This window comes from Eptesicus fuscus, chromosome 20 (assembly GCF_027574615.1).
Source record: "Eptesicus fuscus isolate TK198812 chromosome 20, DD_ASM_mEF_20220401, whole genome shotgun sequence".
NCBI classification, from domain to species: domain Eukaryota; kingdom Metazoa; phylum Chordata; class Mammalia; order Chiroptera; family Vespertilionidae; genus Eptesicus; species Eptesicus fuscus.
In genome coordinates this window covers 29986880-30003124 of record NC_072492.1, presented here as the reverse complement: position 1 = coordinate 30003124, position 16245 = coordinate 29986880, and the positions used below count along the sequence as shown (strand labels likewise).

Here is a 16245-nt window from a genome sequence, read left to right as displayed (position 1 = left end):
ATTCATTTTAATTGCTTTATTGGATTCCATTATATGAATACCAGGATTTTTTTTGTACATTATCCTTCTGATAGACATTTGGATTGTTTACATTCTTTTGCAATTATAAACAGTGTTGCTATGAACTTTCTTATGCATGTTTTCTTCTGATGGAGAGAGACCTTAATGAAATAAATTGTTTATTGATTTTTTTATTGTTTTTGTGTCCATAGATTGTCAGAGGATTAAACAGTAAGCAACATTGTTTGTTGGAAAGCCCTACAGGAAGTGGGAAAAGCTTAGCCTTACTTTGTTCTGCTTTAGCATGGCAACAATCTCTTAGTGGTAAGTAGCTGATTGCTATCTTCAGGTTGCTTATTGGGACCTGAAAAAATATAATGAAGTACTTTTCATTCAGAATGATTCATCTGTATTCTAGCTAACTTAGTATTCTCTTTTAAGATCTTTCTTTATGATGTTATTATGTCTTCCAAAAGAGTTTCAATATGGCAAAACATGTTCAATTAATCCCCAAACAAATTTGAACATAATGTAGTTTTTTATTTGATGATTCAGAATATATATAAGAATCTTGGCATGCTTATTATTATCAAAACTAGAGGCCCGATGCACGAAATTCATGCAAGGGGCTTGGCCCTCTCAGCCGTGGCTTCGTCAGGAAGGTCGTCCGGCTGTCTGGTCTAATTAGCATATTATGCTTTTATTATTATAGATAATTATAATTTTTATGTAAAAGATGCAAGAGATGGGTCTCTCATGATGCCATAATAGGAATAATTATGTGTGTGTGTGTAGGTGTGTGTGTGTGGTTTTTTTTTGAGGAAATTCTGTGGTATATTTGCTTATCTGTCCCTTTCTCATAACATTAAAACATGGAATATATAAAAAGGAAAACATTGTAGTTGATCTTCCTACTGATTTGGGTACCAGATAAGCATTTGTTGTAAAATTGTTTGTATGAATCCATATTATTTTTCATTACATTTACTTTATTTGCAAAAAAATGCCTAGTAATATGACTTTTATGAAAGATTTTCTAATACACATAATGAATCTGAAGTACACTATTTTATACATTTTAGTTATATAATTAGATTGCTTTGACCTAAAGTGTTAGCAGAATTTAAAAGTAAGCATGGGTGTGTATATGTATGTATGTATATATATGTGTATGTGTGTGTGTGTATTGTGTGTGTGTGTGTATATATGTATGAATATATAATGCTTTTTAAAAGGAAATGTTTGTGTTACTGATAAGACTATTAAATATTAAAAATAAAAAGTAAATATTTTATAAGCTTTTGGTTGTCTGTTTTGATTCTTACTGATGTTAAATTAATCTTTGGGGGAAATGAGATTCTGGAAAATAGAATTAGTAGTATTTCTGTAGTATAGAGAGGAAAAATAATGTCAGTACTCTTTTAGAGAAAATAAATTACTCAGCTTTCTTTTGTATCTATGAATTGTATATTGAAACACACAGGCACATAATGTAGATATTGCAATTTTGTATTATATTAAAGTATTAAAAATTACCTGTTTTATTTAATTTGAATATTGACTTTAAAGTGTATTTTGATACATGTATCATAATTGCTACACCATGAAACATATTTCTGTTTGAAATAGAAATATAATGTGGGAATGATTTAACTCTTATGTGTTTACATTATTATTTAACATATTGAACTTTCAAATTCTTGATTAAGGGAAATAGCAGTAATTAAGAAGATATTTAAGGTCTTTATTCCATGCATGATATTTTAATAAATCTCAATATAAATTAATAGTGTTGTTGTGCCTTTATTACATTATTAATTTTTTTATAATTAGATTTTAATTAATTATGTAAATAACATGATAACTTCTCTACATGTTTCTGGCATAAGTGTTTCTCTGCTGTCCCAAATTTGATGTCCAAATTTGCCAGGTTCTTTTTCAGTTTTAGCACACAAAGTGTTGCATCCCGGGATATCTCCCAATCCTGGGCAAATTGGGGTGTTTGCTCACCCTAGATGCATAGAAAGATCGAGTTAAAAAAAATTAGAAATATTATAAATAGAAGTTCTTTTATTTTTTAGGAAAGCCAATGGATGAAAGCTTAAGTAAAAAAGCTGAAGTAAAAGCTGAAGTATTATTGTCATGTTGTTGTACATGCCATTCAAAGAATTTTACAAATGATAACATGAACCAAGGAACTTCACATCATTTCAATAGTCCAAGTACACCACCTTCTGAAAGAAATGGCACTTCATCACCTTGTCAAGGTAGTTCATATTTTGCTGGGGTCTGTTAGTATCTGTAACAGAACCCTTATTTATTGCTGTTATGAGACCTTATTTAGATAAATTTGGTTAGCATAATTGATTATGTATGTCTACATATATTCTCTGGAATTATTTTTAGATAATTCATAGAGTGGTCAGAAATCCTTGGATTATTTTATTCTTGGCTTGACTTTTCATTCAGACATTTTGCTAGCTTAAATTATTTTTTGAAAGCAAGGCAGAATAAATGATGTTCAAAGACTGATGCTATTTGTAGGCAGTATTGTTAATTATATGATAGAATTTTATAAAACATATTAATTTGTATTGTAAGACAAACTCTAATCAGCCTCATTTATTCTTGATAAATTTGCCTGATCTGAGGTTAGTATTCTACTAAAAAAATACAATAATATTCTAATGGGATTTTCTTTATAGGTTACCATCTTCTTTTCCCTGTCTGCCTTGAGATTCTCTCTTTGTTGTTAGTTTTTGACAGTTTTAATATAATGTGCCTTGGAGAAAGCCTTTTTGGATTGAGATAATCAGGTGTTCTGTTAGCTTTTTGGATTTGAGGACCCAGTTCTTTCTATAGGTTTGGGCAGTTCTCATCAATTATTTGTTTGAATAGGTTCTTCATTTCCTTCTTCTTTTCTTCTGGCGTACCCATTATTCTTTTTGTTGTTGTTGTTGTTGTTAATCCACACCCAAGGATATTTTCCCATTGATTTTTAGAAAGAGTGGAAGGGAGGGGGAGAGACAGAGAGAAACATTGTTGTGAGAGAGACACATCAATTGGTTGCCTCCCGAATGCACCCTGACCAGGGCCAGGATTGAGCCTGCAACCGAGATCCGTACCCTTGACCAGAATTGAACCCAGGACCCTTCAGTTTGCAGGCTGACACTTTATCCACTGAGCCAAACCGGCTAGGGCCCCATTATTCTTATACTAGAGGCCTGATGCACGAAAGTCGTGCAAGAGTAGGCCTTCCTTCCCCCGGCTTCCCTCTGGCACCTGGAACCCGGGCTTCCCTCGCAGCCCCAGCTTCGTCTGGAAGGTCGTCTGGAAGGAGACATCTGGTCTAATTAGCATATTATGCTTTTATTATTATAGATTGCTCTTTCTAATGAGTTCAGATACTTTTTGAATAATTTTTTTTTAACTCACGATTCTTTCTCTTCCACTTGAATCATTCTACATTTCTGTCTTCAGTATCACTAATTCTTTCTCCCATCTGGTCTGCTCTATTTCCTAAGCTTGCTAGTTCTTTCTTAATCTCATTTATTCAGTACTTCAGTTCCAGAATTTCTGTTTGGTTCTTTTGTTTTTTTTTTTAGTTTCAATCTCTTTGGTGAAATACTGTTAAGTTTTGAGAGTTTCTTTATATATTTTGAGTACAAGTTTTTTTTAAAAAATATAGTTGTAGGTTTACTGTAGGTCTAAGATGCATTTCGAGTTAATTTTTTAATATGGTGTAAGGTATGGATCCAAGTTCATTTATTTTGCATATGGATATCTAATTATTTAGCATCATTTATTGAAAAGACTATCCTTTGTCCACTGCATTGCCTTTGTAAAAAATCAGTTGTCAATTACAACTTTCATTTTAACATTATTGTGGTAGAATAGTCTCTTGAAGAATCAGATGGCATAAATCATGGTTGTATTCTGATACTCTCTTTATATTTTCAAGTAAATTCTTTAATAAGATGTAACCTAAATACAGAAAAGTGCACAAATTCTAAGTGTATACTAGTAGTTATACTAGAAAATTCTTTGTGAAGAATTTTCACAAAGCAAACATACTAATGTACTCCCAACTAGATAAAAAATAGGATATGACCAACACTTCTCATCCTCTTTGTTAGTCACCTTTCCACAGGTACTTGCTATCTTCCCTTTTGTCACCATTAGTGAGCTTTGGCTTTTTATAGAAATGAAATTATATCCATCTACTTTTGCTTAATGTTGTACTTATGAGATTTATTTGTGTGTTGCATATAGTAGTACTTACTGCTATATATTATTTTCTTCTGTGAATATACTGCAACTTATTAATTTATCTTATAGTTGTTAGACATTTGGGTGGTTTCTGCTTTGGGTTATTAATACTATTTTGAACATTCTTTTTTAAAAAAAATATATGGACATATTTTTTTTTTTTTTTTTAATTGATTTCAGAGAGGAAGGGAGAGGGAGAGAGAGAAACGTCAATGATGAGAGACAATCATTGATTGGCTGCCTCCTGCATGCCCCCTACTGGGGACCAAGCCTGCAACCTGGGCATATGCTCTGACCGGGAATGGAACCCTGACCTCCTGGTTCATAGGTCGACACTCAATCTCTAAGTCACGCCAGCTGGGCAATTTTGAACATTCTTATTCATTCTGGTGCAAATAGGTATTTTCTACCAGATATGTACTTAGTAATGGAATTGTTGGTCATAGTGTATGCATATGTTTAGTTACAGTAGTTACTGCCAATATTTTCCAACAGTCATTAAAAATTTTACCCATTTTGGTGCATGGGTCGTGTTCTCATGAGTTTTAGTTGGTATTTCTCTGTTGATTAATGAGGTTGAGCATCTTTTAGTATGTTTAATGGTCGTTTAAATATTCCTTTTAGTGAACTGCATATTCAGGTTTTTTGCCCATTTTTGTATTGGGTGGTTTCTTATTGATTTCTAGGAGTTTTTTATTTTAACAAATATTCTGAATGTATCTCATTTCTTTATAACTTTGTATTTTAAAAACTTAACCTTTTCAATAAGTTTCCTGCAAACTTCTCTGCTATAAAGAACATGAAGATAAACCTTTTTGTATATGTAGATAATATGATTTTTATTTTAATGAATTGGGTGTTAATCTTTTTTGGCAGATGGCAGTTCAATTTTTCTAAAACTGAATTATTGTTTATGGTAGACATTCCCTACCCTTTAATGGGCCCATACAAATTTGCCCCTTGGTTTATTTGGGGCAGGGTTTCTCAACAGGGCACTAGTAACATTTTGAATTGGATCATTCTTTGTTGTGGGACTGTGTTGTGCATTGTGGGATGTTTAGCAGCATCTCCCAGGCCTCAACCCACTAGATGTCAGTAGTATTCCCGCTGTCCCCTGCCTTTGGTGACAATAAAAAATGTCTCCAGAGAATGCTCAACGTTCCTGGTGTAGGGGGGAAGGGTGTTAAAATTGTCCCAGTTGAGAACCACTATGCTAGTTTGTTTTGTGGGTATTTTACCAATTTGCCAGGAAATTGCGGAGCTCAAAATTACATGTCTTTATAAAATATATTTGGAAATGCAAAGGGCTAAGAATAATAGCCAAATTCACTTTTGAGAATCTGGTCAAGGTGAGAGGACTTAATCTATGAGATAGCCTGACTTATTATATATAAAGCTATAGTAATTAGAACAGTTTGGTATTGGTGCAGTGTAGACCAGTGGAAAACAATAGAGAACCCACATTCAGTTCCATATACAGCCAGAAAGGTGTTTTTTTGTTTGTTTTTTGTTTTTTTGTTTAATAGAAGTTCTCCTACAGAGCAGAGGGCAAAGGAGGGACTTTTCTATAAGTGGTACTGGGACTCTCAGATATTCCTATAGAAAAAAATTGAAATTGTAGTCCTACTTTACTCCATATAGAAAAATCCATTCCGGGTAGATTAAAGAGCTAGGTCTGAAAGGCAGAACTACGGTTTTAGAATTTTCAAATGATGTTCCTTTGAGTCTTAGGAAAAAGCATGGCTCGTAGCGGGGAAAGAAAGTGGTGGACCAAAGAAGGTCTAAGTCTTTCATCCTGTTTTGGAAATTATAAGCAATTTTTCTTTAAAATATAGTGTTCTCAGAAAAAGCTTGAAAACCAATGCTGTGTGTGGTATAGATTCACTTTTGTCTTTATTCAGATAAACTGTGTTTTTGAAAACAGTACTAGACCTGCCTACAGATATTTCTGCCCTAGTAGTCTGTAAATTCTTTAAGGCCGGAGACTTTCTTTTTCGTTGTTTTTCATGGTGTCTGGAATTGTTTGGGCTTGATAAAATAAATGCTTGTTTAATGAATTCAAGGGAACTCGTAGAGAAGAGCAAAGAGGAAGAAAGGTACTTTTAAGAACACACATTTAGGGACAGGGAGAAACTAATGTATAGGAATAGTTAAGAACAGTTTTACATACATTAAGGAAAAAGGAAATGTGTTTGTTAACTTTCAGAAGACAGAGTATTATGTTTGGCTTTATGCCTAAAGATTATTTATGCTTATGGATTTTGGAGTCAAACAGCAGGAGTTAGTCACATCCAGGCTCTGCTTTTTACTAGCTGTATGATACTGGCATGTTACTTGACTTCTTAAAAACCTAGTATTCATATTTATAAAGTGGGATGATGTTATTTGGTGAATTATAAGGTTGATGACCTTGAGAATGGGTTTTCAGGGTTGTGGGATTAAAAGGTAGCTTATAAGAGCTTAATTTTACTATATTTTTAATCCTAACAAACATAGCTTAGTAAGAAAGTGACATTGAGACCCTGTAAAGAAATATTTTTATAGAAATGAAATGCATTTTCTTGAGAGAGTCTTACAGTTATGTTTTAAAAAATCACATTATTGGGAGTGGTCTACAACAGTATAAACCTGTTAAATCAAAATTGGACTTGCCTATTGAAAACATATTTTTTAAAATGTTTGTTATATTTTGTTAAAGTAGTCTAGTAAAGTGCTTTTAAACATGTTTAGCAATTTTTAAAAATATTAATTTCTAAAATAAGTCTACATCTTGATTTCAATTTTTTCTTAGGAAAATTGCCTAAGTGTAAGTTATTTATGCTGATTTTTTAACTTCTTTTATAAGACTCTCCTGAAAAAACTACGCTGGCTGCAAAATTATCTGCCAAGAAACAGGCATTCATATACAGAGATGAAAATGATGATTTTCAAGTAGAGAAGAAAAGAATTCGATCCTTAGAAACTACACAGCAGGTAAACAGAGTTTATTGGCAGTGAAATAATCTCATTAGTTATAGCTGAAGAAGGCTGTCAGATATCAATCTAGTTTTCAGTGTGACTTGTGGAGATTAGTGGGGTCACAGATTTAAAATAAATGGTAAATTGTTGTAATTGAATTTTAGGTAGTTACTCATTACAAAGGAGTTTATTATAAAAGTTTAGAGGCCCTGTGCACAAATTCGTACACCAGTGGGGTCCCTTGGCCTGGCCTGCGGGATCAGGCCGAAACCAGCTCTCCCATCCCCCAAGAGGTCCCGGATTGTGAGGGCACAGGCCCGGCTGAAGGACTGCACCAGTGCACGATTGGGGCCGGGGAGGTACTGGGGGAGGGCTCCAGGGTGTTTCCGGCCCGTCTCGCTCAGTCCCAATTGGCTGGACCCCAGCAGCAAGCGTCTGCTCCTTGGTGGTTAGTGCACATCATAGTGAGTGGTCGACTGGTCTATTGTCTGCCCCCTGGTGGTCAGTGCACATTATAGCAACTGGTCGACTGTCTACTCCCTGGTGGTCAGTGCACATCATAGCGAGCAGTTGAGCAGCCTAGGCATATTATTAGAATATTATGCTTTGGTTGAACAGACAACCGGACACTTAGCATATTAGGCTTTTATTATATGACTAGAGGCCCGGTGCATGAAATTTGTGCACAGGGGTGTATGTCCCTCAGCCCAGCCTGCACCCGCACCAATCTGGGACCCCTTGAGGGATGACCGACTGCCCGTTCAGGCCCAATCCTACCGGGATCGGGCCTAAACAGGCAGTCGGACATCCCTCTCACAATCCAGGACTGCTGGCTCCCAACTGCTCGCCTGCCTGCCTTCCTGATTGCCCCTAACCGCTTCTGCCTGCCAGCCTGATCACCCCCTAACCACTCCCCTGCCAGCCTGATTGATGCCTAACTGCTCCCCTGCCAGCCTGATTGCCCCTAACTGCCCTCCCCTGCAGGCCTGGTCACCTCTAACTGCCCTCCCCTGCAGGCCTGGTCCCCCCGAACTGCTCTCCCCTGCAGGCCTGGGTTCCCCCCAATTGCTCTTCCCTGCAGGCCTGGTCGCCCCCAACTTCCCTCCTCTGCCAGCCTGGTCACCCCTAACTGCCCTCCCCTGCAGGCTTGATCACCCCCAATTGCCCTCCCTTGCAGGCCTGGTTCCTCCCAACTGCCCTCCCCTGCTGGCTATCTTGTGGCAGCCATCTTGTGTGTTGGTGTGACAGTCAATTTGCATATTACTCTTTTATTAGATATGATAGAGGCCTGGTGCACGGGTGGGGGATGGCTCATTTGTCCTGAAGGGTGTCCCGGATCAGGGTGGGGTTCCCTTGGGGAATGGGGCGGCCTGGGCGAGGGGCCTGTGGTGGATTGCAGGCCGGCCATGCCCCCCGGTGACCTAAGCGAAGGCCCTGGTATCTGGGATTTATTTATCTTCTATAATTGAAACTTTTGTAGCTTTGAGCAGAGGCCAGGGCCAGCCAGGGCAGGGCGGGAAGCTTGGCTTCCTCCATTGCCGGGGACAACCCAAGCCTCCTGCTCTCTCCGTGGCTGCAGCCATCTTGGTTGGGTTAATTTGCATACTCGCTCCTGATTGTCTTGTGGGTGTGGCAGAGGTACGGTCAATTTGCATGTTTCTCTTATTAGTGTAGATAGGATTATTTACAGTCAATGTCATTAAAGTGAAACTGCATGATGCTTACTTATATATGAGGAATTTGATAGTAAAATATTTATTTAGGGTATATATTAATAAAAGAGCTACTTTATATGTTTTAACTCTTCTGTTTTTATTTAATAATGACATATTTTTTTGCCAAAATTCCTTTTATATGAATATTTATGTCATGGATATTTTTGGTATTGGTAGTTTTAATATATTTATAAGGTTTACTCTTATTTATTGAGTTTTTAATATCGATACAGGATAAAATATTTATTTCTACAAATTATTGAAATGCCTAAATTACTAGATATTTTAAATGACAGTACTTTTCATAGATGAATACCATGTTTTCTCATAGAGTTTATAGCAGTGAGATGGGGAGGCTGGGACTTTTAATAGCCTTAGTTACAAATAAAAAGGGTATTATTTAATCAGCATGTCATTTGCAAGTAATTGAATATTTTTAATTGAATATATTAAAAAAGTTTTTTGCATTCTTATGTAGTTTATTTTACTTACAATCTTTATAACTTTCATAATTAAACCGTTTTTAGAAATAGAATGAATTAGTTTATTTTTGGAAAAGCACCAATTACAAATGAAGCATGAATCTTTAGAAAATTTCCCCTCGCCCCCAAAAATGTGTACATGGAGTTGGATGTTGTGAGGTAGGACTCAACGCATAACACTTATCCTTGACTTCTTTGGGTCTCATTTCTTTTTTGGTAGGAATGGGATCATGAATAGAAATGCCCCTCTCCCCTTTGTAATTTAAGTAAATAGGGTTTTGGCAAGTAGAAAAAAAGCATAGACAGTTTGGAAAGCAAACTTAGTGATATTTATGAAATAAATTTAGTCAAATACAACTTGGATTGTCAACTAGCTAGTAAAAGTAATAGTAACCAAGCAATTCTGTCATGTAGGAAATGATGAATATCTACATTTAAAATTTTTTCTGAGTTTTCATTTACAATGAGGTTTCTATTTTATTTGCTTTTTTACTTTTCAATTTGCTATAATATTATACTTGGTGTCCATATGGTGGAACTATTTTATGGGAAGATCATTTTTCAGTACAGACAGTCCTCGAGTTATGTCGGACTCAACGTACTCGTTTCTTGGTTATGTTGCCATCTCCCATTTATTTATTTAAAAAAAAAAAGTTCCGTCATTTCAACATATGTACATATGTGCTTTATGTTTTTTATTATTTATTTACCACAAGTAAAGGTCAGGGATTGTTATCTTTCTTTTAAATTTTTTTTACTATTTCACTTCATTACTGCTGTGTATGTGCTTCTTGTGAGTGACGTAGGTGCTTATGTAGGTGGGTTCCGACTTACGGCGAAAATCATGCTACTTAGCGCTGTAGGAACGGATCTCCGACGTCACCCGAGGACCTACTGTACTATAGTTTTGACATATCACTAATTAAAGCTATTTTGGTTAGGATTAAGGAGGTATTATATTTTAATTTTACTTAAGTCTTGTAATAAGGTGCCTGTTTGTGTTTTTAAAAATTATTTAATTATCGTCAGTTAGAAATAGTAATTTTTTAAATGCTGAAAACAAACAGCTATTTGGACCTTTGGGGACAACTAACCTGCTCAAACTTTTTTTTTCTTCCTTTTTATTGAATTTATTGGGGCGACTCTGGTTAACCAAATTATACAGGTTTCAGGTGTACAGTTCCACAATACATCACCTGTACACTGTATGTTTGTTCACCACCTCAAGTCAAGTCTTCTTCCATCACCTTTTATCCCCCCATCCTTCCAGCCTGCTCAAACTTTTTATTTTAAACTTTATTTTGGTTTTGTGTTTACAGATTAGAAAACGGCATTGTTTTGAAAAGGAAGTACACCATTTTGATACAAAAGTTACTTCAGGAAAGACTACAAAACTCAACTCTCCATTAAGGAAGATAAACTCCTTTTCTCCACAAAATGTATGTATTTATGCCATTGTTTAGTTTAAAGAAGGAGAATGTGGAATTTGCTAAATCCATGTTTGAAAAAGAGGAAGAATAGTATAATGCAAAGAACAGTAGAAAACCACTCAGAAGTCTAAGTGCTATCACATCTCTGCTACTAATGTGTGAGATGGTAAACCCTATCCTCTCTGTGCTCCCTTTTCATCATTTGTGAAATGAAAGAATGGGACTATAAAGAGATCTGAAAGTTTTTTGCGTCTTCAATATTCTTATGTTTGTGAACTCCACTTCCCTAAAGTTCTTTCAGTGTCCTTAGAGCATTGAAGTAGAACATTACCATTCTGATATTAACTTTGTTCCACTATTTATAATCATTTTCCTCTAGTATTTATTTGTATTGTTTCCATTCCTTTAGTAAATCCTCACAATGGGGGAGGTATTTTTATAGATACATTATTATGCTTATATTTACTTTTTATTTGTTTATTAAATAAATGCTAACATTGTCTATATACCTTTACAAAGGTGATACTTTTTTATTTTGTGAAGTGGTAGCATGTATTATTTTAATTTATTACTTTCGCCTAGTGTGTAGAAAAGACATAGGTCCAGCAGAGAGCGCTGTTGACCTTCAGATAAAGTATTGTTGGTAAAACCTTGGACTTTTATTTCTCCTTTTTCATCTTAATTCCTGCCTTTTCTTTTTTCTGTCTCTGCCTTTGACTCTATCTCTGTCTTTCTCTTCCACATTTTCTCCTTCCCTTTCTCTCTCTTTCCCTCCTTCAATATTTGGCATGTTCTCTAGGATCTCAGGAGAAAATGACCAATTTTCTCTGAAAAGTATTTTACAAATCATTTTCTCATAATTTTAATTTACTTTTATTTAATATAACTGTTTATGTAGTGATATGATGTTTACTATGTGCCAGAAACTCTTCTAAGCATTGTAGAAATATTAGTTTACCTGATGAATACAGGTTCATGTGAGTTAAAAGTTAGTATAAGGTCTTTTAAATTTTCTGTGAATTTAATAGTTTTCATAATAAGACAAAAGAGTTTAACTCAATTTTTATAATAACTCAATGAAAAATGTCTTAATATATTCCCCAATGGCTGATGAAGAAATTAAGGCACAGAACATTTAAATAGTTTGTTTATGTCACAAAACTGATGAGTAGAGGCTGGTTTAAAATGAAACCCAGGCCATTAGCTCTAGAATTGATCCTTTCAACAACCTCGTTATTCTGCCTCTAAATAAACTCTTTCAGATGACTTTTGGGGAAAAGGTAGTTCATTTTTGTACAGTTACAGGTCATATTATATGCAATATCATATAGACAATTCATTTAACTTAGGTCCTCTTTTCAGTCTCTCTCTCAACATCCTGCTCTTTTCTTTACCATGTTTAACAAAGTTTATATATTTATTTGTAGGTTTAATTGTTTAGTTTACCTCTTTGCCAGCTTCTCCATAAGGACAAAAATGGGATGTCTGTCTTGTTCACATTTTATAACCAGCATCTTGCATAGGACCTATATCTAGTTAGACTTACATGTTTGTTGAATATATGAATGAAAAAAAAGGGCCAAAGTTAAGGATGTGTACAACTTACCACTATTGTGGCTTACAGCTTTTACTCAGACCCATATACTTAAGGAGGGGTGACCGTGCTATTAAATAGAGGCAACTTAAAGCAGGTTTTAAAATGTTTTCTTTTTCTTCTATGGTTCATTTTGGTTGTAGCATACACAAATAAAAGATCAAACAATGATTTCAGGGACCAACAGCCAAATTGGTGCTTAATATAAACAAAAGATTAGAAATAACCTTAAATTTCTATAGCTACTCTCAGAACAGGTTGTTAAATAATATTACCAACTAGTTGAAGTATAATATATTCAAGGCAGACAAATTTTTGAACCTATTATATGCCAGACACTTAAGTAGATACATGGAACAGACTGACAGCTGTCAGTGGGTACAGGAGGACTGGATGAAAGGTGAAGGGATTAGCCCAAGAACATATGTGCCTAACCCATAGACACAGACAACAGTGTGGTGATGTCCAGAGAGAAGGGGGGCTGGGTGGAGGTGGGAAAAGGGGGAGAAAATGGGGATATCTGTATTAGTGTCAACAATAAAAATAAAGTTAAAAAACCACCAGTAACCTATATTTATAAAGTTATCTTTATATATAAAAGGCTAAGTGACCGACCCTCCGTGTGTCCGTCCAACTGTCTGACCGACCGGCTGGTATATATGACGCGCACTGGCAATTTAAAAATAAATGTTGACTTGCACATGTGTGATACATATAAAGCTCTCGCTGGCGCCAATCGCACGCATGTGTTTCGATCTGTCATTGTCTATCGTGAATTTGGAACACCATAGATAGATTACTAAGAGAAATTACGAATTTGAATGTTGCATTTGGTGGGAAAGTTCTCCTTCTCAGAGGAGATTTTTGACAATGTCTCAGTGTTGTGCCGCATGCTGTGCGATCGGCCATAGTACAAATGAATTTAAAGCACTGTAGTGTTTGGGGATGTTTCAGACAATTGTCTCTTAAAACAAATATGAGATCAGAGGATTCTGCTTATAGCGAATGGTTAGTAAAACTTGGAGATGGCAAACTTGATAGCAGTTTTCATTTAGGAATGGGTATTATTGAAATCCCCTGTGAAATGATTTGTAACGGATCTAACGGATCTCTGAAGCTACCTTTGGAAATAGTATAATTGTAGGTAATATTAAGAATATATCTAAATGTGAGATTCTTTGTCCGAAAAATGAGCATGTTCATAAATTAAATGAAGAATGGAGATTTTCACACCTATTTGAGTGATGATCCCATCGATTCAACTGATGATGCTGAAAAGGAAAAATTTCCCATCGAATTTCTTAATAGTATTACTTCATCGGGAATGCCATGTCATAAATTAAAATTGAAAGTAGGTGCAATTATCATGTTACTGAAAATCTTAATAGTAAATGGGGTCTTTGTAATGGTACTAGATTTATTATCAAAAGATTGCGACCTAACAGAATCGAAGCTAAAGTATTAACAGGATCTGCAGAAGGAGAGGTTGTTCAGATTCCAAGAATTGATTTGTCCCCGTCTGATTTGCCTCCCATTTAAATTAATTCGAAGACAGTTTCCCGTGATGCCAACATTTGCTATAACTTTTAATAAATCACAAGGACAAACTCTAGACAGAGTAGGAATATTCCTACCTGAACCTGTTTTCGGACATGGTCAGTTATATGTTGCTTTCTCTTGAGTTTGAAGAGCGTGTGACGTTAAAGTTATAGTTGTAAATACTTCATCACAAGGGAAATTAGTCAAGCACTCTGAAAGTGTTTTTACTCTTAATGTGGTATACAGGGAGATATTAGAATAAGTTTAATCAATTTATCAGTCATTGTTTTTATCAATGTTGTTTTTATATCATGTTTTTGTTGTTTTTACATCATATTTTGTTTTTATATAAAGTTTTTATTTTTTATATTATGTCTTGTTATGTTATTGTTTATTAATCAATTTATATATTATTTTAATATACATTTTACTAATTTTCTTTAATCTCTGACACTTCTATTATAGAGAAAGAGCGAATAGTGATATTAAAACATTTTTCCTAATTAATTTCCTTTCAATGTGCACAAATCTGTGCACTGGGCCACTAGTTAATAATGATAGCTTTTTGGAATATATACTTGTACCAGTTAATTTATGTTTTCTCATTTATTTTTTATATCAGCACTGTGAGGAAAATTGAGCAGATATTAGTCCCATTTTACACAAGAAAATTGAAGCTCGAAAATATTAGATTATTTGACTATGGTCATACTGCATGTAAATAGCGGAACCATAATTTGAGCTTACTTCTAAAATTGAGTGAATATGGATTCATGATTATAAATGGGGGGAAAGGAGAGAAAAAGAATGGCTAAGAAAAAAATGTTTTTATTGGCTGGTGAGGAAAAAACAAAGTTACTGTGCAAAAGAAAATAGGTTTTATTATTCAATATGCCTGGCATCAAAATATCTTCCTTTAAATAGTCAACCTACAGTTGGGAATATATTAAATTATCTTAAACATTTTTGTATTTTATCTACTAAAGAATCAAAGGAAATTTAAAACTCAAAAAAAATTGTTTGAAAAACCTTTAACAGTATAAACCAGTACAGAGTGAAAGTTAAAATATTCTCTCTTAAAATATTGCTCCCACACCTCTTTCTGCTTCCCAGAAATAAACAGCATAAACATTTTTATGAGAATCTTTCTGAATATTTTTGTATAAATTTACAACAGATTTTTCATGGTTCTGTTACAGTTTACATTTTTTTAAAATATATTTTATTGATTTTTTTACAGAGAGGAAGAGAGAGGGATAGAGAGTTAGAAACATCAATGAGAGAGAAACATCGATCAGCTGCCTCTTGCACACCCCCTACTGGGGATGTGCCCGCAACCAAGGTACATGCCCTTGACCGGAATCGAACCCGGGGCCCTTGAGTCCGCAGGCTGACGCTCTATCCACTGAGCCAAACCGGTTTCGGCTATAGTTTACATTTTTTTAAAAACATTTAACCCTCTTATTTATAGGGACTTATTTTAATATTAGAGGCCCGGTGCATGAAAATTCATGCACTGGAGGGGGAGTCCCTTAGCCCGGCCTGCCCCCTCTCACAGGCCGGGAGCCCTCAGGGGCGGGAGGTGACCTGGCAATCAGGGGAAGGCAACGCCCCCATCACACCTCTGCTGCTGCCACTGCTGGTAGTGCAAGCCTTGGCCAGCCCTGGTTACCTGAGCCTCAGGAAGCCCTGGGCGGCTGGGGGGCTGAGGGGACTGGGGGACTCCGGAGGTAGGCGTGCCTGCTGTCCCAGTGGGGCTGAGGGGACTGGGCGCTGCCATCTTGTGGCTGTGGGTGCCGCCATTTTTGAGGGCATGGCAGTCAATTAGCATATTCCCTCCTTATTGACTGTGGGTGCTGCCATCTTTGAGGGCGTGACAGTAAATTAGCATATTCCCTCATTATTGGCTGTGGGTGCCACCATCTTTGCGACAGTGTGAGGGTCAATTAGCATATTCCCTCTTTATTAGATAGGATATGTATGAGGCCAGGCTCTAACTGTATGCTTTTCCAAATAGACGATCAATTGTAGTAGAGTCAACTAAAGTAATTTTTCCTGATATGAAGTTTTGCTATTATCATATACCAAATATATACTTGAATTGGTTCCTGGACCTTTTTTTGTTTCTCTTTAAATTTTTATTTTTTCAAAGTATGTATGTATTTTATCAAAGATTTCTACATGGCTTCAAACAAAAAGTAGTAGACCCTGCATTAGTTCTATTTTCTACCAATTTCCACTATCTGAAGTCAATGATT

General features: G+C 35.5%; 1 protein-coding gene across 1 annotated transcript in view; it reads left to right on the top strand.

The window, feature by feature from the left end:
* BRIP1 (BRCA1 interacting helicase 1) overlaps window positions 1-16245 on the top strand; it is a 99310-nt gene that overhangs the window by 1833 nt on the left and 81232 nt on the right. The window contains 4 exon segments of the mRNA XM_054709671.1: window positions 213-324; window positions 2082-2267; window positions 7115-7242; window positions 10744-10863. Of these exon segments, the coding sequence (XP_054565646.1) occupies window positions 213-324; window positions 2082-2267; window positions 7115-7242; window positions 10744-10863 (546 nt within the window).